This window comes from Pezoporus wallicus, unplaced genomic scaffold (assembly GCF_028554395.1).
Source record: "Pezoporus wallicus isolate ANWC-B61680 ecotype Strahan unplaced genomic scaffold, APGP_CSIRO_Pwel_v1 contig_5785, whole genome shotgun sequence".
Classification (NCBI taxonomy): domain Eukaryota; kingdom Metazoa; phylum Chordata; class Aves; order Psittaciformes; family Psittacidae; genus Pezoporus; species Pezoporus wallicus.
The window spans coordinates 2,112,475-2,137,677 of NW_026641150.1; the positions used below are offsets into that span (position 1 = coordinate 2,112,475).

At 41.9% G+C, this 25,203-nt stretch overlaps 1 protein-coding gene across 1 annotated transcript in view; it reads right to left on the reverse strand.

The window, feature by feature from the left end:
* SH3RF3 (SH3 domain containing ring finger 3) overlaps nucleotides 1-25,203 on the reverse strand; it is a 252,800-nt gene that overhangs the window by 36,141 nt on the left and 191,456 nt on the right. Inside the window, exons 5-8 of the mRNA XM_057422219.1 lie at nucleotides 14,977-15,077; nucleotides 10,863-11,033; nucleotides 7,356-7,606; nucleotides 2,478-2,782 (exon numbers count right to left, since the gene is read on the reverse strand). Of these exons, the coding sequence (XP_057278202.1) occupies nucleotides 2,478-2,782; nucleotides 7,356-7,606; nucleotides 10,863-11,033; nucleotides 14,977-15,077 (828 nt within the window). The remainder of the gene's footprint in view (nucleotides 1-2,477; nucleotides 2,783-7,355; nucleotides 7,607-10,862; nucleotides 11,034-14,976; nucleotides 15,078-25,203) is intronic.

Below are 25,203 nucleotides of genomic sequence, written 5' to 3' on the forward strand. Positions count from 1 at the left end.
TACTTCTTCCTGCATACCATGTGCCCTCTGTACCATAGTTCACGCTGACAATTAATGCGTGAGAGAAAAATGTGGTCAATAACAAGAGAATGTTTCTCACAACAGCCATTCTCTCTCTGATCATTCAGCCTTCATCCTCAAGGGAATTCTACAAAGAAACTAGAAAGATTAAGCTGGGATGAAAATTAGTAATTGGATGGGACACCAAAAATGGTTGATTCCAAGGAGAATGCTAATTTCATGACACATTGCAAATTACCTGAATACGACTTGCTAATCTCAGTTTCTCAGGAGATAATTACCTGGGCATTTCTTCTATCCTGTGTTCAGTAGAGCTGAAGACCTTATTACCACTCCTCTTAGTAACATCTCCTCTGTTCTTTTCATCTCAAAGTACCTGACTGATTAATATAATGAAACTGAACTCAGATAAATTGCTTCTGATCTTTGCTTATCTAGCTGTTTGCTAGTTACATCCCTGCTTCTGTTTTGTGCTCCTCAGACTTGTCTGTTTTTTCCTTTCAAGTGTACTGATAACAGATGTTGCCTCTCTCCACAGCTATTCTTTCTGAGAGTTATGACTATTCCCTATTGACCAAAATGTCTGCCCAACCAGCCTCCAGTTTGGAAGTATCAAGCCTGGTTCCAGATATCGCTTCACTTCTGACTCACAGATTCCTTTTTGACTAGTTATATGGCTTTTAGTCCAGCATTATCCAAGCTCTCAACTGTTTCAAAGAAATATTTGGGTTTATGCAAAGAATTGGAATACAACTTAACTGGCCAAGCACCAGTCACTACTAAAAAGAAAGGAAGCATCAGATCTTTCTAAAATGAAAGTGAAATATGACATGCAGAAGATTCAGAAACACATTGTTCAACACAGGGCTGTTATGTACCACCCCATCCTGTCAGGGATGAAAATTTTTATTGTCAGTTCTCCCTGACACTTCCCAGGTACTGAAGCAGTCTGTGGCAATCCTCATTGCAATGATGTAGTACTTTATTTGCTTCTCCCTTTCATCCATGGAGCTCAAAACCACAATAACTTTACCTCCCTGCATCCAAATTCAGTAACTTAAAGCTGTAACAGCTTGGAAAAGGCTAACCAGTATCTTAGTAAGGGACTTGATATAATTTTGCCTAGGAAAATTCAGTGTGCAGCCCCATATAAATTAAAATATAGAATACCTATAGAATAACATATGTTTTAGGAAGTATTAAATATGCCATCACGCAAAGCTCTCAGGTAACATGCAGATTTAATACATTCTACCAAATGCCATACACTTCCTTGGGCTTGCAGAAGCAGCAGGTACTGTTCTGCTTGCACAGCATGCAGTTCTTGATGTGCACTTGAAAGTCATTCTTTGTAAGCAAGTACCTAAATTTTACATCCAGGGCAGAAATTCTATCCCCTTCTTTCACCAAAAGGTACTCAAGAGAAAAATCACAGCAGGATTAAGGAAAGGATTTTAAAACTTGTATTCCTCATCTTATGAAATCAGGAGTTATCTGTAACCCTGACCACACGTGAGACCTGCAACCTCACCATTACCATGTACAAAGTAAATGTTTACTCCGTATGTGCCTGTCACTACGGAAAAGCATGGGGAATGTATGGAAAAGATTATTCTGCAGGTTCAAAGGAAAAGCAGGCCCCCACATCTCTTCCTCCTTAGATACAAACCAGAATCTTGCTTCCAGCAGAAGGTTTGTATCAATGAGCTCTGCTAAGCAGTATGGAGATAATATTCACCATTGACAATGGGAACTGCTAACACAATGTAAACACTTGACAAAAGCAAAGTATTTGCCAGGAACCTAAAAGGCTGGACACTTAAAGCAGCTCACCATGCTGGCTTTCCTCAGCAAGGTGCATAAGGGACAGGCACTCAGCTATTGGTCCCTTTGCAGTCTCCTAAGAGCTTGAACCTACAGTGCATCATACCTATGTCCCAACGAGCCATATTTAACTCTTTTGTCCCCATTTGGCTGTGCCACTGCAATGAAAGCTCCTGCAAGAAACTGAGGTGCTTCTGGTACAGTAAAATAGCTCCTGCCACTCATGAGCCAGTGTTTTACTCTGCCTGTGGCACCCGCCCTGGGGCTGGTACTACCATCAGCTTCTCCCATGTGGTGAGGCAGATGGTTTCTGACTTGTTGATGACCAAGAGCTCATTATCACATCTTTCTGCATCACTGTAAATGGGGAGATCTGGGTGCCAATTGTTGGAAGAAACACACAAATTCAGTACATTAGTGGCTCAACCTTGTTTCCCACTGTGAGTGGGTACTGTGATAGCAGCACTGGGAATGGTGAGGGGAAAGGATGAAGTGTGAAAGTAATGTGCAATGAGGATGCCCAAGCTGGCAGCTGATGAAAACCAGCTTCCATGCTCTTGGATGGCTGCAGAGTACCTCCTCAACAGCCCATGGCAGGGAAAGGTGATGGAAGCGCAGGGCATAGCCCTTACCTTCTCATTCTTCCTCTCCTCAGCCTTGCTGGCGGGGCCAGGGGTTCCAGGGCAACCCAAGGGCCCGCTGCCTGCCTCACCATTGAGGTGAGCTGCGCTGACATTGGGTGGGGTGATGGCGGCGGCGGCGGAGGTGAGGGGGATGAGGGGCCGGGCCCCTGGGGTGGGCGGCTGGTGGCCGTGCTGTGGGGACACGGCAGGGTGCGGCCGGATGGATGCTGCTGGCAGGCGGGAGGGCGAGCTGGGCGTCCGCAGGGGTGAGACTGTGGCAGTGGGTCGCTCCGGGGCTGGCGCCGGGGGGTGAGCTGCAGAGGGAGGACAGAGCATGATTAAGTCCCCCATAGAATCATAGAATCAACTAGGTTGAAAAGACCTTTAAGATCATCAAGTCCAACCATGTTACCCCAGGACTGCCAAGTCCACTATTAAACCATGTCACTAAAGGCATTGTCTATACGCTTATTTGAACACTTCCAGGGACTGATCACCTTTCAGTGAGGACATTTTTCCTCATATCTAATCTAAACCTCCCCTGGCGCAGCTTGAGGCCATTACCTTTTGTCCTATGACTTGTTACCTGGGAGAAGAGACCAACACCCATCTCACTACAACCTCCTTTCTGGTAGTTGTAGAGAGCAATAAGGTCCCCCCTCCGCCTTTTCTTCTCCAGGCTAAAACCCACCAGTTCCCTCAGCCCTTCCTCATCACACTTGTTCTCCAGACTTTTCATCAGCCTTGCTACCCTTCTCTGGGCCCACTCCAGCACCTTAATGTCTTTCTTGTAATGAGAGGACCAGAACTAAACACAGAATTTAATCACTGCCCTGGCCCTGCTGGCCACACTATTGCTGATACAGGCCAGGATGCGGTTGGCCTTCTCGGCTGCCTGGGCACAAGCCGGCTCATGCTCAGCTCTGTCAATCAGCACCCCCATGTCCTTTTCTGCCAAACAGCTTTCCAGACACTCTTCCCCAAGCCTGGAGCATTGCATGGGGTTGCTATGGCACAAATGCAGGACCTGGCACTTTGACTTGTTGAACCTCGTACCATTGGCCACAGCCCATCGATCCAGCCTGTCCAGAATACCCTCTGCAGAGCCTTCCTATCCTCCAGCAGATCAACACTACCAGCCAACTTGCACTGCCATGCACTGCCAGACCTGGACCTTCAGTGGCTGTCACTGCCACAATGTGCCTGGGCCTGATGGAGAGCTTAGCTCCTACCCTTGACGCAGCAGATCTTATTCTTCAAGTGTTTTTTTAGCTAAATCCTAGAAATCCCCCTCTGGCTGCGAAAAGCTTGTCTGCAGTCACCAAAATAGCTGGCCCTCTGTGATGTGACTGTGTAACATCTCCACCATCCCTGCCCACACCTGGCAACAAGTAAAAGCTTATTGTATTTTTAAAAATACTTTATCTTGTTCCAGCTGAGCTATTTTTCTGAACCTCCAGGACCCCCATCTAACGTGATAGGTTTTGCAGCAATGCAAGATGGGACCTGAAGGGTTAGCCCTGCTGATCCAAGCCTTCCCAGACAGCAATTACAAAGGAAGGTCTCTTGTTTCAACCCTAACAAAAAGATCAACAGCACATCACTGTGCTGCAGAAGATAAATTAAGCAGAAATCCACTGCAGGATTTCTGAGATCAGCCTTGTCTCTGCCAGCAAAGTCCCCATGGGACCACACAGTGCCTTTTACTCTTGCTGAGCAAACCCTGCCTACAAGCACTAGGAACAAGGAATTAGTGCTTGTCTGTTTAACGGTGACCACAACACGCTGCTGAGGTCAGCTCTCCAGAGGTTTGGGAGCTTGTTGTATGCCTCATCTTGCAAAAAGTGTGACAAAGCTTCATGTCCATTTCCACAATGACAATGTCTTTGAGTTCCAGGTTGTTTGATTGCTCAGGTGTAACCTACATGCTGCCACACTTCAAGTAAATACAGATCAGAAGCCGAGCCCACACTCAGACATTCCCTCACTTAAATGTTTCAATAGTAGGGCTGGCTGGAAAATGCCCATTTTACAAATGATTTTAAGTTTTTATAATCTGGTTTAGTTCTGTCTCAGTTCAAAATCTGAACCTTGGAACATTTTACTGAGCACAACCTACTCACTGACACTACAGTAATCTCTATTCTGGTCTAGGCATTCACCTGGGATGTTAAAACAGGATCCAGTCACTGTGCTGCTCTTTACAGAGAACAGCTCTGGACACCTATTTATTCCCTTTGCAACCTGAGCCAGGACAGCATCAATGGCTGAAGTCTGGCTGAACTACATCCATTCCTGACAAAAAACCTTTGAGTCAAACGAATCATTTATTTGACAAAGAATAATTTTTCTGGAAAATTTCTGACCCACTCTGATCTGTGGTTTTCTTACAAATTCACCCAAAGGATGCATTTTTACGCAGAACCAGCTGGAGTTCACTCAACCTGTAACTAAACAAGGATAGAACAACTCAAACCACTACTTTCCATTTCTATGGTTAACAGCAGCACCCATTACCAGGGACTGAAATGATAAGGAGTGCCATTAATCATACTCACTGCACCAGCTGAGCACTCCTGCCAGGAGGGAGTTTCAACCCCCAGCCTTATGCCTTATTATCTGAAATAATATGGAACGTGATGGGCCAGTGATCATCATATTAGCCCCTCAAAAGTTTACACAATTCTTCCTCACAGTAACTCCTTGACTCTATAACATCTCTTTTTATTAAAATTGCTTATAGCAAACCAACCAAACTATCGTTAACCAGTCTTGAATTTGATGTGATTTTACTGTGTAGCATGAGGAAAAGCCTAGAAGTTGTTCTTACAGGTGCCTTCAAGATTATTCTTAGTATTAGCTACCATTTCTCCCTCCCTGGCTTACCAAGAACATATACTGGAATATGCAATTCCTTCCTAGAGAGCCAGACAGGGCACCGCTGGTAATCTTGAAGTGATTCCTTTCTTCTGATTTTTGTGTGATGAGCAACCACTGTTGGCAGAAATCTAATTTTCCAGGATGGCTAAGCTTGCAGCATCAAGGTTTTGAGCTGCTGGTTGGAGGGAGCAATGGCTATTCTAAGTTTAGAGGAAAAGCACAATCATGGAATTTCACTGCATGTACCTGGACACAGAACATTGATTTGATAATCTAATATGACTCCTTTCATAAAGCACTTGGTGTTTCCAGACAGAAAGGAAACAGAAAACATGAGAAAAAGTAAAATAAATGGCCTGAGAAAAATCAAATCTGAGTAGAGCTCTCTCATTTTATTCTTTAATATCATCTGCATGCTGTTACAATGTATGCCTTTGCTCTGGGATCTCTGGTTCTGGACTGCGCTGCATCAAACATGCTATTAATTAGCAATGCTCACTGAAGGCTATTTTTGTTCTACACCACTCATATTTCATTTTGGGTGTATTCCTATATTAGTGGCCTTGTGCAAAATTGATTTGTTACTCATGTATATTGCAAGCCAACAAAATCATGATTTGAATACTGTGCCAGCTTGCCTCTCTTGGAAAGCTTTTCCAAAAGTAAGCACGCATTGTCCTGCCCTGCAGGACTAAAGAGACCTCTGAGGGGCTCTGGTCCACAGGATACTGGTGATGACATCCATCATGGATGATAATAATACTGATAATGAAAAATTTCCTTTAGTTACCCTGGCAAAAATTTATTTAATTAAAGCAATCTTACAAAACTTCTGGAAGGGCAGGAGAACTCCCTGCTTAGGAGGTTTTGGAGCAGCTCCATGGTCCCTGGATCACTCTGCCTGCCAACTCCTTGGCACTTAGAGTGACCTGGAGGAGCAATCTAAAATCAGGGAAGCTGCTGAAAGTGTAGCACAGCAGCACCGTGGAAGGAAGGTGTGGGGCATGGCAAGTGCATGGAGTGAAATGATCTGTCACTTCAGTTGACACCTCAGGTGTCTGTTGAGCAGAGGAGTCTGCACCATCCAAAATTCAGGTTCACATGTATTTGATCACGTTTCCTTGCCTTTGGTCTGGACTGCCTAGGAAGTGAGATTAGATGGTCGCAATGGTGCCTTCTGGTTTTAAAAGTTTTGAATCCATGACCTACACTGCAGTGTATTTCTCGTTTATGCCTGCTCTGTTTTAAATCTATGACCTCAGTTTTTAGCAGTCACAGTCCTTACTGATCTGCCTTTGTAAACACAATTGCTCACATCCCTATAAAATATCAGAAACAAAATGTTTTAAATTTTGCTATAAAGTTCCACTGCAGGATTTACTTTTAATTTATTCAACAACAGAGCTTTTTAACATCAGTGAAAAAGGAATAAATTGTACTCTAGAAAATTGTGCTGTACATCAGAAACGGAACCTAGAAAGAAAGAGGCCCCCTGGTGTGAGAAAATCTTATTCTTATTTCAAAAAGGTGGAAGTATTTTTCAGATCTTTTGCTTTATCGCTAACACTGGGTCCCCCCATTCTGCTTAATAAATACCTTTCATCACTGAAGCCCAGAGAAAGGTTTCCTAATTTTAAGTCTTTAATTACTTGCCCTGCAATAAGGGCAATATTTTTCCATCAGCAAGCCAACCAGACTTAAAACTGTTAATCTCCTCAGTATGCAGGGTGCTTGCCTCCACTCAGATAAATTGTATAAATATTTGTAAACATTATAATCTATTTCAGCTGTAGCAACAGAACAATCTGATAAACACAATGTGGTTCCCAGAGATCAATAGAAACCCGTAAAAATTACAGGCAAATAAAACATACTTTATTCCACATTGACTGAACTGTGACTAAAACGAGAAAGAAAGCTTCAGGGATGGGCAGCCTTGAAAGACTTGCGCTCAAGGGGTACGACATCAATCCTGCCAACACAGGGCAAGAGGTAGTGTGCACATACCCATCTGCATGGCATTGCGGGTCTGGCTGGCTGGCTGCTGAGCTGAATACCTCAAGCAGTTATTCAGTTGTGGAGAGGCCGCCTGTAGCTGGGGATGTGTCTGAGGAGCAGTGATAGGAACAACCGGTCTGACAGCCGTGGCAGTGTTGGTGTGACCAGCCCCAACAGGGTGGATGGCTCCTGGGGCGCCTTTTGTTGCTGGAGGTCCCCCAGCTCCACTGTTCCTGGGCTGCCCAGCTCCCACTGGCACCCTGAATGGAGACAAGGCACAGCGTAAGTGTGCTGCAGAGACACAGATGCACAGCCACAATGCTGATAAGCACCCTCAGTTATGTAGGGAGGTTCAACGTGATACCCCCTCAGGTGTTAAAGCAAACTGAGTTACAGGTATATATTTATCTTTACTGGATACAGTTGTAAGCATGCTGGAAGACATTTTCAGCCCCTTATCCTATGGGAAGATGCGCAGGGTGAAAATGGAAAAGATAATTTTTCTCATCACATTTTTTAAGCTACACTGCTGTCTGCATAGTTTCTAGTGAAACCACAAATCTAAATTCAGAAGAAATGAATATGAATGAATATGAAATGGATATGTCCAAAATGTTGTTTCATGTGCCAGAGGCTATTTTACAGGCACTAATGGAGTGATAATTAAAACAGATGCAGACATCTTTTCTTAGGACCAAACCTGCATACAACCCCACAGGGAGAAAAGAAGATGGATAACACCAAATCTGTGTTTGGCTGTTGAAGAGGACTGAAAAGCAGCAGACTTGGAAGGGCTTGTCTTGTCCAAACACTTACCCTATTGATATAACCAGGTCCAGTTTAAACTTGCTAAGGAACTGCAAAAGGGAAGGGAATGCAGCTGACCTTACCGAAAAGGAAATCCAAATGATAATCAACCCCTCTTTCATTGCTCACTTAAACTGTATGCATAGTTTGTATTTCATCTGGGTGGCTGGGAAGACTTCCTATGTAATGAGTTCAGCCTAGAGCAGGTCTTGGTCCTCTTATCACTGAGCTAGAAACTCTCTGACCAGGGCAGGAGGACACTGGGGAAGACAGAAGGATACCAATGGGCAAACTCAGTTGTTGCTCAGCAGCTCTTTCTCTTGAGTTTCTCACACAGGTTCCTGAATAATTTCCTTCCCCAGCAGTAGATGCCATGAAACAGGGGGATCATTTGGTGCTGTTCTGCTCTCCTGGGATGCTCCATGTGCCAAAGTCCTCCTCCAGGAAAGGACAGCAGAGGCGGTATGATACAGAACAAAGTGTGGTGGAGAAAATGGAAACGAGACAGTGTTAGCAAGAGAGGAGAGGATAACAGAAAGGGTAGAAGACCAACCAGATTGTGTGAATTTCCATGGCCCCAAAATTGTTGTGTGGGAATACAGAGAGGAGAAGAGCAGAAAGAAAGAATATGCTGAATAATCTGGTCTCGTTTAGAGGACATGAAACACAGAAGAAGTAACCCTAAGAAAAGAGTGGAAGGGGAAGAGCCAAAAGACTGAAATTCTGATGGAAAGAGACCAAAACAAAGGTATGGTCTAAAAGAACAAGATAACCATCCCCTCTGCCCAATCCCTTCTCCCCTCAAAATCACAGAAGGAAAACCAACACTGTGGTGTCATTGACTTGACAATCTGGTTTTGTTTTTTGCTGTGGTTTATTTTTTTCTTCAAAATTTTTTTAATCAGCCTCCAGGTAGGAAAAAGCTGGGAATCCCACCAGATGGAAATCTTGACTGTCTGTCATCTGCCATGAAGAGCTGGCAGGGTAGCAGCAAGGTTCAGCTGGAGCTGACTTGGCCATCTGCACTAGATGGAGTTTGCCAGAAAAGCACACCTAATAGTCCACTGAGAGCTGTGTTCTGGCAAACATGCACACTGACAGGTACAGAAACAATCCGTGGCTTCCACAGAGCTGGACAGATGTTGGATGTGGCAACTTTTCTCTGCTGCCCTGTGCCTGTCTGTCCATCTAAAGAATTTTGTCCTTTTTCCACCACGCTCTGCTCACACGTGTTTTGGCAGCTTATAAATTTAGTTCTGTGTTATTACATTATAGGCAACTTCTTGGGTTTTGTGGGGAGTGGCAGAAAAATCTAATACTCTGCTTTGTTGTCAAAGGGGAACAAAGTAATTTGAAAATGCAGCAAATAGTAGATTTTGTTGCCATCAGATTTTCCTTGCTGTTCTCACTGAGGGTGATTTACACAGGAGTTTAATTAGCTCACAGGATCATAAATATAATCATAAAGCTGATTTCTGGTGTTGTGGAAAGCACTTTTGCCCTTTAGCACTTCTCTGTCTTGTTCTAGCTGTGACATGCTGCCTTTAATAAACTCTTGCTGATTCAGATCACCAACCCTTCAGCACAAACTTCTTTACTAATTAAGGGCTGAAGAGGCAAGGAGTGAAGGCAGCCAAGGGGCTCTATAAAGTCAGGTAAACACAGTTGAGTGATAAACAGTGAAGAACCCATGAATTAATGTGTTGGGGTTTTGTTTTTTTTAAATGAGAGGCAATATTAGGAGTGTCAGCAGGCTTAGTTATCATCTTCTAATCTGCTTTTAACTTTTGGTCTTGCTCATTCCACACATTACAGACTTGACATAAACTGAAAATGGAACAAACCTGGATCAATTTTTCAAGATCAACACTGTCTGACTTGTGAGGCACCTTTCCCTGGAAAAGGTGGTGGAGACTGTGTGCATGTGGGAGGATAGACTGAGAGCATATGCGGAGTGAGTTCGATTTGCAAACCCATGGTTGCTCTAAAACAGATATGGGTATACACATGGAAACATTCAGCTGCAAGGAGCATGTAGGGCAAAACAGTCTGTGACATACTGATGAACTTTATCCTCAGCTTGCAGACTATTTCAGAGTGGGCTCTATATCAGAAATAACCTTTGATTTGGTGTTGTACAATACCCAGCTCTGACAAACGGCATTCCTCCCCACACATGCTATTTTTTCCTTTTCTCATCTTCTGCAACAGAGACAGAGGTAGCTAAAATCAGACAAGTTACTGAACTCTCCTACCACTTCTGAATTTTAACACCTCAAATGTTAATCCAGAGCTAAACAATTCAAGATCTTTGATTTGAGAAAAACAAAACCTACATGAGGAGCTACTGAAAAGCAAGACACAAGCATTTCTTATTTTGCTTGTCCCTGTTACATGCCCATGAGCTTTATAACAATAAAAAAATCATTAGCCAAAAGATTCTCTACAATAGCAAAACCTGTGCTCATCAGACTTTGTAAAATCAGAGGTTGTAAATGCCATAATCCACCACGGCTGGTGAAGTCTTCTGAGAATATGGATAATCCCAATGCTAGAAGAAGTAAGTTTCATTACCCAAGGCTGCAATGCCAGCAGAAAATTTCTGGAAGGGGAATGCAATTTAAAAGCAGAGTAGTTTTCAGCAACCTCTGGATGCAGAATCCCTCTCAGCACAGATCAGGCATAAACACCTTGGGCAGTGGTCCTCACCTTGACACTGGTGTCACATAGTTGCCTGGGAAGACACCGGACATTCCGCTCCTCAGAGATGTCCCCTTGAACCAGCCGTCCTGGCACTTCTCAATGACCCGGTACATCTCACCTTTGCGGAGCTCCAGCTCGTCGTTCTTCTGAGGCTTGTAAGCGTACAGGGCTAGGTAGCTGTGGGGAGAGGTCACACAAGAAGAAAGCACACAGCTGATGACACTGCCTGCCCCAGTTCGACTCTAGCCCCACAGAGCAGAAAGTCAGTAGAGACACTGCTTAGAAATGGTGGTTAAAAAGAAACATCATTACAGCATACCAACCAAGTAACAGCAGGGACAGGATCAACTGGATGCTGAGACAATAAGGGAATAACTAATCAGACTAAAGGAAAGGAGTAATTTAAAAATTCATAGGACATCTCACTCAGGGCACAACCAAAGCAGAACACTGCCACAAAGCAACACTGAGGGACTTAGCAGGGATTTCAGATGGATAAGGCAATTACGGAGACAGGTTAACCATGCTTTGAATAGGAAGGCTTTGCAGAGCCTAATGTCTGGATGAAGTATATATTCGTATGCTTCAGGGTGGGAGCCATTTCTACTGTGGATTTCCAGAAGAAACTTTTCTTATGGGTAAGCTACTTCAAAAACATTTAAGGCAGCATTTCTTGATGCTATTTATGCTGAGCAGTTTTAGAAGCAACACACCAACCTGTTCTGATATAGTATAATAATATCTGTATTATGCGGGTAAGCCGAAAATTGACAGAGGCCAAATTCTGCAAAGGGATTCTTACGGTAGAATCTGGTTTTGGATGCATTGCATGGAAGTATTCTGATAAATCTTTAATAGAGGACCCAACATGTGGAAGTTTTTATTTATTTAATTACAGGTTTTATTTATTCCCTTTGTTTAAAATCTTTCTTTTTATCTCTCTTTTGTTCTTCCGTTACTACTTCAGGGATGTGTCTAATGTCGTGAAACAACTACAACTTAAAGTCCCTAAAGATATTCTCTTTGCTTAGAGAGATCCTTGTTGAAAATTAAGAATGATTGCTTGCACTTAGGGGAATAATGAAAAGTCAGGATAGGATAACAAGAACGCACACATAGAGCCACACTTTCTTTACAAATATCTTTCTTTTGTGTGTGTGTGTGTGTGCTGTCACCTTTCTACAAATGCAAAAAGGGATTTCTGGTAATTCTTGATCAAGATTGTGCCTTCTTGATTTTTTTTTTAATTTTATTTGTGCTTTACAAGCAGTGCAGAGAAATTAGGACAATGGGGAAACACCTACAGAAAGTGCATTTACACTACAAAGTGTGGCAGAATGCTCTTAGGCGTGGGGGAGTGGGTGAGAAGAGGCTTGCTGCCCACCTCATAGCAGCAAACCAGAGAAATAATGAAAACTATAGCCATTCTGATTGTAGACTTGCAGCCAATAAAAATTATACATGTTTTTTTCACTTTTACTCTCCAGGAAATATAATTGAGGAATAAATCTTGTTAGTTTTTCTAATTCTGCCCCTTTATGTACTGGTAGATTTCCTTATTTTTGTTTAGAAAGTAGTAAATAAACAGCAGTAATGAGCAGAATATGAAATATTTGGTAACAGCTCCTTGGGGCATGCTTAGGCTCTGTTTACCACATGCATGGGGTGCAAAGACCTAACCAGAAATTGTATTTCATTAGTCAACAGATGGGAGAAACCATCCTGCACATCCCTTGTTCAGCCTATGCAATCAGGTGGTCCTGAGCAGGTCTGTGGCTGTTCACCTGATGAAAATCATGAGGCTACCTATGAACTGAATAATATTAAAATGCATCACCCTGATGTGAAATAAGGTTGCATGCTGAAGTGCTAATCCTTCAGCACTGCACTCTGCTAGGACATAATGGAAAGTGCCAGACTGCACTTACTCAAGGGAGCAGAAAGTGTGGCTTTGACTACCCCTTTTTAAGTTGGTGCTTACACAAGGCTATCGGTAAAGTGATGGGTCAAGGACAGAGCATTGTAGATGGATAGACTCACTTAGCCCTTTTCCCAAGGTGCTACATGTAATACTGTAATTTACGGGTTGAGATGCTGGAAGAAGGTGCAAGGAAAATTACCTTAAGTGGATCATAGGCTGCTTTCCCTTGCATCTATCTCCAGGTTTCCTATTAGTTTCTTTTTGTTCCTCCCAGCAAATTCCGCTAATGCATCCTCCTGAATTAAACCTGAATATCCAATATCACAATGCACCTAAACATCCTCTGGAGGGAGTACCAAAATTCTTGCAAAGACTTAAAGAAGGTGTACCTGCCAAAACTGACCAAACTCTGCATTGCTAAACTGCTGAAAACTTGTATGTGATGATGACATAGCATGACACGGGGACAATGGAGGTGATCAGTGGGAAGATGCCCGTCCCTGGGTTTTCCTCTATTAGTCTGCAACAAGTAGGGGCTTCTTCAAACCCTGTGATAGGCCCAGCCTGGGTCTACTGCCTTGCCATGGCTGGCGTGCCCACCCTGTGGAGACAGGCATATGCCCTATGTGCAGACAGAGATGGGTCTGTGGGAAAGTTGGTGGGACACGTGCTCTCACACATGGTTGAAAATTTGAGTGCAGGCAGCTTTCCTACTCAGAAAGTAGTTTCAGTCTAGCGGTCTCATTTCCTGAGACTAATTTTGCCTTAAACCAAAGCCTTTGGACTTGGACATGTTTCACCATTCTGTAGATTTTAGGTGTGAAACTTCACCAGCAAACTCTCTACAACCGAGACGAAAGTGTTAAAACAATCTGAAATCTTGCAAAATGTAACAGCAAGTTATTCTGGGCTACATGAAACAGTGAGGCTAAGGGTTAGGGAGCAGGACCTAGAGAAGCCGAAATGTTTATTAAAAGTTCCCCAAGTAAAGGCCTAAGCGAGAAGGTGGCTCATGTTCTTAGCCTCATGGAGCTGCATGTGACTCTACTTACAATGCAGAAGCCCCTAGGCTCTGTCTAGGGGTGTACCTCCCCAGTTCTGCTACAGCTTTCAGATAACACTTCTTCTTTGACGGGAACTTGGCTTGCAAATACAAAATGACAGACCGGATTATAAGGCTGCTTCACAAGGGAAAAGCATGGAGGGAGAATGGGAGGCTTGCTGAGGCACAGAGGCAGGGGCATTGCCAAAGAGCTGGAAAATGTTCTGATTCAGCAACTAAACAGTGGAAATACTGCCAGTTACTTGTTCCCAGCCTGAGCAAGACTCGAAATAAATTTATACCCCACTATGTGCCACACAGGCTGCACAGAGTGACCACAAGATGATGACAGACCCCTCTGAAGGGCAGTCAGTGATGTGTGGTACCCCTCAGGTATGAAGATTTCACCTTAGTAGCCAAGAACAAATTTGTTTTGGTTCTGTTCCAACTCCTCTATCCTCCTCAAAGCAGATTTGCTATGTTCTTTAGGATTTTGTGAATTCAGACCTTGTTTTAGCCATATCGTAAATCCCTAAAATACTGGTGTGCCTATGTGTGTCTATGTAGTTCTGCTGCTTTCACAAGGTACATGTGATGAGAAGAAAGGGTTCAGTAGCTTAACTAGACAGGCACCAGATGAACCAACCAGGCTAGAAGAGATTTATTATAATGAAGTCTGTATCTAGTCAACCTTCGGTTACTGCACACACTATTCAATAAGCCTATATGCCAACGACATGAAGTTCGTCGATTGCCTTTGTTTATGGCACTGAAAAAAAAAAAGCAATTGGGTCACTTTTTTTCTGGTTAATGATGAATGGATCAGGTGTTTGATTGCATGGGACTACACTTCTTTTAAAAGCTTTAAATGAAGGAAGATCTTTTCTAGCTGAGAGGCATTCAATTTACTTCCCAGTGATTCATACAGCTGTAACAAATATACCGGGAGTCTAAAAGGGCTCACAGAGAAAGGACAAAGTTTTGCCTTTCTTTGCTCATTTTTTCAATTTCAGCAGAGTCTGGGTCATGTATGAACTTGTGATCTCTCCTCAGAATGCTCTGGAGCTGACATTCAGGCTTTCAGATTTCAAACACATGCATGCATGTGCACATGACTAGAAACAAAGGGTACACAGTGACTGAGATGAGCTGCTTACATATTGAGGGGCAGCTGGACCTTCGGTGATGTTCCCTGATCTCCAATTATTGCACTTGTCCTGGGAGCAGCCACTGTGGCTGTTCCAATCAAAGAGGAATCCTGAAAATACACAAAGAAGAACATACAAAGGTTAAGATGAAGCCCATCATTTCCTAAAATGCTGTCAGGGGAAGGCACAGAGGAAAAGCACAGAAGAAAAAAAAATCATATTTTTATCAATTCCCAGACTTTTTTACTACATTATAAAAGACATCTTTTAGTCTTACACATTCTAAAAATACGTTTCTGGCACAAGGTGTATTAGTATTTTCATTTACCTGTCAGAGAAATGTAGGTGTACTTTGCGTGCGGATTTTAAAGTTTTAGAACACAAAACTACTTGACTACTTTGTAATATCAGCTCAACATGTGTATCTCTGCAACAGTATCTTCTTTGATAAAAGTAACCTTTTTCCCTCAAAAGCTTGTTTTTAAATTTGCAGTCTTTCACTTAATGGTGATGGATCTCTGGAGAAGAAGATACTATCAATTTCCAAAATGCAGTCTCATTTATGTATACTGGTTTTATCATCAGGAATGTTCCTCACCTTAAGAAAAAGGTGACAACACAAGCCAAAACAGGAACACCTCTGGACACAGAAAGTAGGAGTCCATTTTTACCACAGCAAATAAATCCTCACTCTCATATAAAGAACTCGACAGATCTTTTTCAGCCATTAATGTTGAAAGGCAATTCTAAATGTAATCATTCACTTTTCAAAGCTTAAAGCTCTGTGAAAGTATGTAGGACAAACTCTTTTGAGTTGTCTCACCAAAGTCCTCGTTCATCTATGTCAGAAATGAATACTGACTGGAAACTTCTCCTGAAGTAATGCCAAGGCCTGTAACAACAGATCTTGCTGTGAAGACAGGTCAAAACTGGGTTGATGGGATAAGTAATGGTTTACTTGAGCAAAAGGCGTTTTTAGTAAGGCTAACCAAATGCTGCATGCACATCCATAGGCAGAATGGCTCTACAAAGTAGGATCTGAAGTTTATGCACAAATTGTAGGTTCAGTGCCTCTTATATACGGCAAAAACTCTGAGCAGTTTGCAGACCTCTAGTGCAGCTTTCCATTTCCAAATGTTATCTAACAAACAGTAAATACTGATTTATTTTGGGAACAGAAATACAGGGACATTTTTTGCACTTACAAATGGCACTGAATTAAAAACCAAGACACTGAAAAAAACCTGACACACATTGCTACTTAATTAATGGTTTTCAAGGTCACCCAATTCCAAAAAAGCCCATGTAATTATGAGCGTCGTGTCATATCTTGTCAGTCTATTGCTAAGCTATACTGCTTTGCTGTATATTAACACCATATCACTAGGAAATCATGCAGCAAAATATGAAGACACTGCTCTGTGATTCCATGGCTTTTGGCAACAAGCAGCAAGCTGTCTCCTCTCTCACCGACATGTATGCTCAATCACAAAGTTGTAGTGACAAGTACATCTCCTTTTTCTCATTATTTCCCCTTACTTTCTGGCTGCTTGCTCAAACAAGGAAGGTTCCAGGCAGCTCTTACTCCTATGCGTAAAAGTGTTCTTTCCAGTTCTGTGACTAAGGCTCTATTAATCCTGCCTGTCACATCAGTGAGATAATATCAACTTACAGAAAAAATCCCAACCCACTAAAAAATGTAGGCATAGCTGCAGAATGATCCCGCATTTGTTATTTTGAGCTTGTTAATGGGGTTAGGAATTGTAGATGCTGGGCAGAAAGACCTGGCAGCTGCCTCATCCAAGAAGTAAGTCTGGTTCAAACTTCTTCATGTTGTGCCACCAGTGTATGCCTGCTCTGAGCTGCAGAAATTGCCTCCAAGAAAACAGATCGGTCCCCACACTTCCTTGGTAGGACAAACCACTTTGGTTTTACCTTACAAATAGACAGAGCTGAGTGAACAGCCTCAGGGTGCAACTGGAAAGGCCTGCTCATACTGACAGTGGTGGTTTATGTGTCTTCTGTATTACTGGAAGCATAAGCCCAAGCACTTTCTATGTGCTATTACATTTGTACTAACATACAATCCTAGGGATTAAGAAATCACGCAATTTTCATTCAATGTTGCTAGATGACAATGTTGGTTTTTTTTCCTTGAATAATCCCAAAGAAATCTCCATAGTCCTGAATGTTCTCTCTCCACCTGACATTCAGTTTCTTGCCTGTGGCCTTTTACTGCAGTACTGCTACATCTGGTGCCAGCCTGAACCCTACAAACCATTCGTTTTTGCCACTTTGCACATCACATGCATCCAAACTCTAAATCAGTGCCTGCTTCTTGATTGTGCTCCAGTTTTTCTTTAGCTGCTCTCCCCTGCCGGCTTTGACATGATGGTGTACTTGCCAGTGTACCTATGACCCCTCTTTTCATCATCAGGTTTGACTCCACAGGACCTGCTGGCCTTCCTCTGTTCACATTGTGGCATTTACGTTCACACAAGTGTTCTGCTCTTCAGTGTCACCCGCCTCTGTGCTCCTTGATGAATTCTCTTGGTGGCTGCCTGATTGCTACTATGCATCTGAATGTTCACCAGCTTTGCATTTAAACTACAGACCCTGACATGGTGAAGGCCTCCTAAGCCTCCCCTTTTAAGGTCCTGTTCTCTTGTCTCACTTATGTATCAATGATTGGCTCATACTATTAGATACAATACTGATAGATTATTTTGCAAGATAATATTTGAAATAAGATTTTGAAAAGACTGCTTTTTTTTTTTTTTAAATAATAATCTCCTATTTCTTCACATTTTTGGTTACCTTTGTTGGAAGTTTACCTTTCCACTTTACATTCCCACAATTTCATATGGGTTTCCCCAGTAACACTAATAATTCTCCTGGGCAATACAGCATGCCTTTCTCCATCACAGCTGGTAGCAGGGTTTAGTTTGTTTTTCTTCTTTATTTAGCCCTGGAGCCAGGTTTCACATTTGCTGTTGTGATCTAAGGAACGAGGCACTAGAAGTGTCCCCTTCTCCCCTTCATCTGCTCAGGTGAATGGGAATCCAAGACAATGCTCAGATTTTTTATTCTCTGCTTTGATACCTTTGGGAGGTCTGTGTGCCTCAGAACCTTCTGATGGCACGTCCCTGTGTTATCCACCTTCCTGTGGCACCAGGCATGTGAATACAGCCATGTTCAAGCTTTACACAGGGAGGGCTGAAACACTGCAGCATTTGTGTCTTAATCCTTCTTCCACCTCTGCTATTCACCATTGCTAAGACCTATCTGGGAGGGGACGTCTCTGGCAGTCAGGTTTTCAAGAAGCACGTGGGCATCTATTGATAAAAACAGGTACTTTACAAAGTTTTCTCAGGAAGCCATTAAGAAGTACTTCACTGTCTGATTCCCATGGATTTTATTGCAATCTAAGTAATAAGAGTCACTTCTGAAAATGCCATTTGGTGACCTGCTCTATCTTTATGAGACCCTAATGCCTTTAAACATTTGGCCATTTAGTTTCCAGACATGACCTGCTGGGTAATCACACTGTAGTATACCTCCTGATTAGGAAGCTGTTTATTCTAACAGTGGCTGCAGTTTTCTGAACTAGGCACTGCCAACTCTCATCCCATTTACTTAGGCCACTAAACAGCCAAATCTGATTGCTTCATGCTCCCACTCCAGTCTGGTATTCTCCAAGTACCACTTACTACTGCCAATGTTTTCAGCTCAACTGCAACAGCTCTTCTCTCCCAAGAGACAATACAACCCCAGCTGCTAGCCAGCAGGGAAAAGCAGCTGCATGAAGGCATGCTGAAAACCACCTCTGGATACTTCTGTTCAAATTCCTGCTTCTTTATGCCCGTTAATAGCACAGCAATCTCACCTGTACTGCAGAAGGCTAAATCTTGAGTAAAACTTGTGGACTATATAGACGGACACAATTATTCTGCATGATAGATATCTCACACCCAGCTCCTGCTGTGCCGTCTGGTTTTATCACCAGCTACTTTGGTATAATAGGTGATTATGTGCCCATGGACTGCCTAGTAATAGAAAAGGACTTTTTGCCTTCTGTACATAAAGAAAACAGCCTCCTTATGACCACTGAAACACAACTTACCCCTGTTCCCTAACACTTATGCTAATGTCTCATAGAAACTCATAACTCAAACCTTGAGGCCTCCCTAAAAATTGCCTGTTTCTTCCTCCCTGTCTCCATGTTGGCTATTATAAGAAGACTTCATGTGAGAACCAAGAATGAAGAAAGGCTCTGCATAAAGGCATCTTAGGGCTTGGCTAAACTAGCCAAGCAGCATGGTCCTTTGGAGCAAATTAGCAGCAGAGCAAAGCATCTCTGCTCTTGGTCCCCATGCAGCATTTCCAGCACCATTTCTAGATGCTTAAGTAAGTCACAGCCCCAAGCACCACTCAGGACAGCCAAAGCTAGCTGAACAAAAAGGAAAAAGATAACTGTCCATCCTGAGGGCCAGAATTTCCTAAGAAATTCTGATTCTCAGAACAAAGAACAAACAGCCCAACTTCTTCAGAGGACACCACAAGGTGTCTAATACAGATCTCATTCCTCTTCCAACTGATAAGTATTATTTGCAAGAGAACTATAGGAACACCAAAACAAGTTGCACTTTAATGTATCTGTAATGATATATTTATATTACAGTTTATACCATATACTCCTGGGAAAATAATACACTGCTGAGATGTTGCTGCCCCTTGTGTCAGCTCTGACATATATTTAAAAGCAACCAACCTGGCAAAACATTACTGACAAGCTCACAGAGACTAGGAAATTAAAGGTAATAACCACTCATCTGGGCTGAAACTTCATCTCAAATTCATCCCCTTTCTCTCTTTCCATCCACACCTCTATGAAAGCATAAAAATTAGTAGTCTGGACTGCAAGCATAAACTATCTTTTAATCTCCCCGGTAGATTTACCTTAGATTTCCACCAGTACATTAAGGCCACATTTGTGGTTTAATTCGAAAAGACGTGGTGCCTGTAAGGATTAGTGAAGTGCCTTGCAAAAGCATTGAGCTCAGTCTTGAAAGGGAATAGCAGTCATGAAGACAGTGATAAAACTAGGGACAGAGTACAATGACATTGCAGGTTGCAGCAGCCTTCACAGAAAAATAATTGCTGCTGCTATCAGATGAATGTTCTTATCATCTAGAAAATCACCAACCAGAAATCTCAGTTTTGACTTCAAAGCAAATCCAGCACTGTCTCACCACAGGGCACTTATCACATTCATTAATTCACAGGAAAATTTCTTTTAATGTCTTGGATGCATATTTACAGCTTACTTTAAATTTCTCTTTAATATTACTTTAAAATAAGAGAAAAACACTCATTCAACTCACATAGGTTGACATACCATCCTCTGGAGATATCACAAAAAATAGGCTAAGGGTCTTCAAGATTCCTGTGACTTGTTTCCCTAATTTGCTGACTCCATAAAACAATGACTGTGGCAATCACTCCAAGCCTTAATGTTCCTAGAAATAATGTATTAGCATTTAATGCGTGGTAGTGCCACCAAGTATTGATGAAAAGTGTTACACGCAAGAACAAGTAGCCTCATCAAATGCTAATTACCAAAGTGGAAGCTGAAACGGACTTACCAATCCTAGAGTAAGACTTTTTCTTCCATAATGGTTTGTGTGTAAAAAACAAATAAATGTGCATGGTAACAGCTGCAGCTGCATAAATACCCAGTTCCTTCCTGAAAAAAAATGAGCTAAATTTATATGATTTAGCATTTACTGAGGGGCTCTTGCAACCTGTAAGTATCTGTGGCTGTGGGTGAAGGTGAGGCAGAATATTATGCTAGCCTGTTCTAGTAGCTTGCTGGCCCTGATTATTTTTTGGTTCACAGTAGGCCAAAAAGATCTAGATCCTGTCTTCTGCAAATAGCCCATGCAGCTATGCAGAGCTGAAGAAATCATGTAAATCTATTTCCTGAGCTTCTGTTTACGGTATCCTGCAATCTAAGGATGGCTGCAAGTTAGAATAAAAAAAATCAAAACAAACCAAATATTTTTTGTCATCATCCAAGTGTTCGTTTGACATTACCATCCATAAAAGCACTGGTTATTCTGATTTGCAGCTTCTTAGTTCCCCAAAATGAGGACTAATTAAGCATCATGAGGATGAACATCATGAGAATTACATTTTATTCAGCCTTGTTTCTCTCTAAGACTAACCCTTTCAGCACTAAGCACCAGTGTCTAGCTCTTCACCATGAGGTTTTAAATGGTTTTGTAGTAAATAGTTTCTTGCAATTCTGGGATCAAAGAACATGAAAAATCAAATGCAGAGAGACAAAAAAGCTTAAAGTAAAAGCTTGACCGCTAAAAGAGGTTAATTTAATCCCACATTCCTAATTATCCATTTGATAACTACACAGTGAATTCATTGGAATCCTGTGCAATGCTTCCTGCAGGAAGTCCTCCTCCAGGGAGACAGTAGTGGTAAACAAATGAACAAAAACACCAAACCAACGAAAAAGGGAAAACACACTCTGTAGTAGTTTCTGTTCATATGTCATGCTTGTACACATAGCATGTGCTGGATGGACAGGATTTTGTGGTATAGTGTAAATACCAAGAGATTGCCTTGCTTGCTCTTGAGGCTTCCAAATCAGTAGTTGACTGGCAGGTAGCATAAAGCCTCAGGATTAGCCCTGTGGAAAAATGATTTCAGTGGCAAAATGTGTTGGGTTACTACCCTGAGGACCATCTGGAAAAAAATATTTTGCTTTTGTTTTGCAGGCAACGGGATTTCATGCCCAGTTGAATAGCCCTTCTATAGCACAACATTCTCTCCTCCCAGATCCTGTAAAAAAAAGGTTTTGTAGTTCTTGAAAAACCTTTCAAAATGATTTTGTGACAAGGGAAATTATAGGATAAAGAGAAGGCACTGTCTTTAAACCAGTAACTTCTGAAAGGCGATTTTGCTTTGACTTGGATTCTTGGCAGCTTATGTAATCGGTCAATAGATTGAGTCAGCGCATGTGCCTATTTGCAACATTTTTGACAAACAATGTAAGATATCTCAATATACAGAGTATATTCAAAGACCTATTGGTAGCAAAAGGAAAGCAAAAATACAGCTTACATGCCTGCCCTAAAATCTTTGCTTGAAAAAATTTAACTCCTTCCTACCTACAAAACCCCCCAAAAGAGTTTTATTTATAAAATTATTTAAAATAGAGATACAACACATGGGCCATGTTTGGAACCAGTTCTAAATAATTCTGAATAGAATGGAACCAGTTCTAAATAATTCTGAATAGAATTGGGATTATACAAAGACCATAAAGTAGTTAAGGCTAAATTTTAGCAAGGTTAAATTTTAGCAAAGTCTGGTATGCTGCTTTCATGACATACTTTGATCTAAATGACAGAAACACAGGTTGCACTAATATTACTTCTCTTTTGCCATTTTGAGTGGTTCAGCTTCATGAAATAGCTTCCCTTGGTTTCAGCTGTCTCACTTTCACTAATGGATGTCCAGTCAGTTGTCATTCACAGCCAGAAGTAAGTTGGATAGAATTTGGACTCCAGGCCAAAACTGAAAAATACCTGTATTTCCCTTCATATCTCAGAGCCTGTTGTGCACTTGAAAATTAAAGGTTCATTTTTAGTGTCTGAATTTTATGTATAATCTGTATGCTTCTCATGGTCAGCACATTTAGGTTATCAGTCAAGGCTCAAGCAGAGTTCTGCTATTACGTTTTCTCAGCTAAAATTCAGCACTTCTAAATAACTGATAAGGAGTCACACTTCCATATGATTTATATAGCAAGACACTTCAAGGAACATTTTTCATTTCAAATATTGTCACTCTTTGGGACTGCAACTGTGCAAGACATTATTCTCAGCTTTTCCTGAACATGTGGCCTCTGGTTAGGAGCCTATACTACCACTCACAGATACAAATGGACTTCTTGTGCATGGTGATGAGTCATTCAAAACACACATAGAAGTTCCTTTCTTCCTCCCTCAGCTGTTATTCCAGTGTGGACAAAGCCATGCTTCATTATTCATGAGATGTGTTTTCTGTCAAAAAACAGGGGATCTGGAGCAGTACTGACCTATGAACTTTCCAAATAGCAGGTAGAATAATTCATAAGGGGTGGAAATGGAAGCAAGACAAGCCATCTGAGGCTTAGGCATGATTACTGTCCAGGGGGACCTTCCCCACTCGCCAGGGAGTCTCAGTTGCTAACCACTCTTCTGCACCTGTAAGCGAATTCAGCTTCTGCTCCATCACAGGACTGCAGCACTACTTACATTTTCAATAAAAATCTATTTTGCCAAAAGTCACTATTACCTTTTAGATGGAGATCTTACACCTAATGAGTGATACTCAGCATGCAACAAAAAGCATACAAGAAGTAAATTTGGCTTAAAGCAAAATTAAGATCCCAGCATTGCCTCTTTGAAAAGAAATGCTTTCTATCCTTGCTATTGCAGTCTTCCAGTCACTATTTTATCCAGCTGAGGTGGCTGGAAGTTGATTCTTCTACCTCTGAGTGTCCCTGGGTTTGCAGTCAATGAATATGGTTTTCTGACCACGACTCATTTCAAAATGCATCTTGGCTTTTGGGAAACAGCTGAGTTGGTTCTACTTAAAAAAAAATGAACATGCTATGGAAGGCTTGTACTGTTCAATTATTAAATTAATGGCATGAAGAAATGCTTTCAAAACATGTGATTTCATACCCTGGTCTGCATGTCAATGCTCAATATGCGTATATTTGTGCCCTCCTGGAGAAGCAGGAGTCTTATAATAGTTAAACAACAAAAAAAAAAAGTGAGTTTGGCATGAAAGTCTGGTTTCAATTCACAAAAAATTGACAAAAGCCACAGGAATATAGTACTATGCATGAAAACACTACTAAAGGGTGGAATATATTTCACATTTACTGAAGCATACAAAATTTGCACCTAAATTTTAAGTTCCTACAGTAAGAAGCCCTTGGTGTCTCTGTTTCTTCTCATGTCAGCAGGGACAAAGCAGGCGCCCTTGACACAGGAGCCTCAGGTCTACAAGGAAAATGGGTGCTTGTTTCGCTGGGCACCAGCCAGTTGCTTGAGGTAGGAGACTGGATGCCATTCAAGAACTCCTGTAATTGAATTCTGCTTGTTTAAAATACAGGCTATAGGAAAACTGTGTCAAATGCTTTAAAAATGTAGAACCCCCACCCCCAGCAAGCTAAATACCAATCCTGATATGCACCAGAGAAGCTCATACCTACTAAACTGAACGAAATACTTTTATTTTTTTTAATGAAGAAGTCTATTGAATTAACACAGATAAAGTGTCTGGAATTTTCAAGGATGTGATATAAAGACACAGTGAACCAAATTTAGATTCTAATATTGAAAGGAAAGGCATAAATTTGCTAGGCAGTCACCACTGAAACTGTAAATTTGTTGCTTCCTCTATAAGAAATATGCTTTGGCTGAATGTTGCCTTCCTACCAACCTACCCATGCTCCCAGAAATGCCCCTGAGCACTTCTGAAGCAGAAGTAGAATCAGTCTGCAGATTGTCAAGACATCAAACCCTGAACAAGATGTACAGGACATTTACCTTAAAAAGGCCAAACACAAAATAAAATGGTCTGAAGTCAAGATTCTCACTGTCCTGAAAGCCTTGATGTAAATGCTCAGGGGCCCATTGTTTATGCTATGTTAGCTGTTGTTCAGCCACGTGAATAAAAGAAAAGTGCTGAACTTATTTTCTGTCTAAGGCTGTAGCATCACTAATTGTTTCAGAGCCATGTCAGGTCTTAGTAGATGGCAGAAAAGGAACTGAATTTCTGACATATTTAATTAAAACATAACCCCTATTATCATGGGATTAATAGTTGTAGAAATAAGGCTGCACAATTTTAGTGTGTATTTGGTAAGAGGCAAATTCAGGACTCTTTGTAAACCTAAGAAGGATAAAAGCTGAGGTGAGAAGGCTAATTTGCTGGGATGAGCAGCTCCAGAGAGGACACCTTCAAAACCAGAGAGAGGGAAAACACAGTGTTCAGGAGCCTCAATTCTGAGCAGTGAGAACCACCGAGGGAGCCTCAAGTCCTCAACAGCTCTTGCCCAGGAGCTGGCAGCTCCTTGATTTGGGAGACCAGGTCTAGTAGAGGCTGGTGTAGCTGGTTTGACAAGGGGAAGAGCTGCTTTGATAGGAGACTTGACAGGCT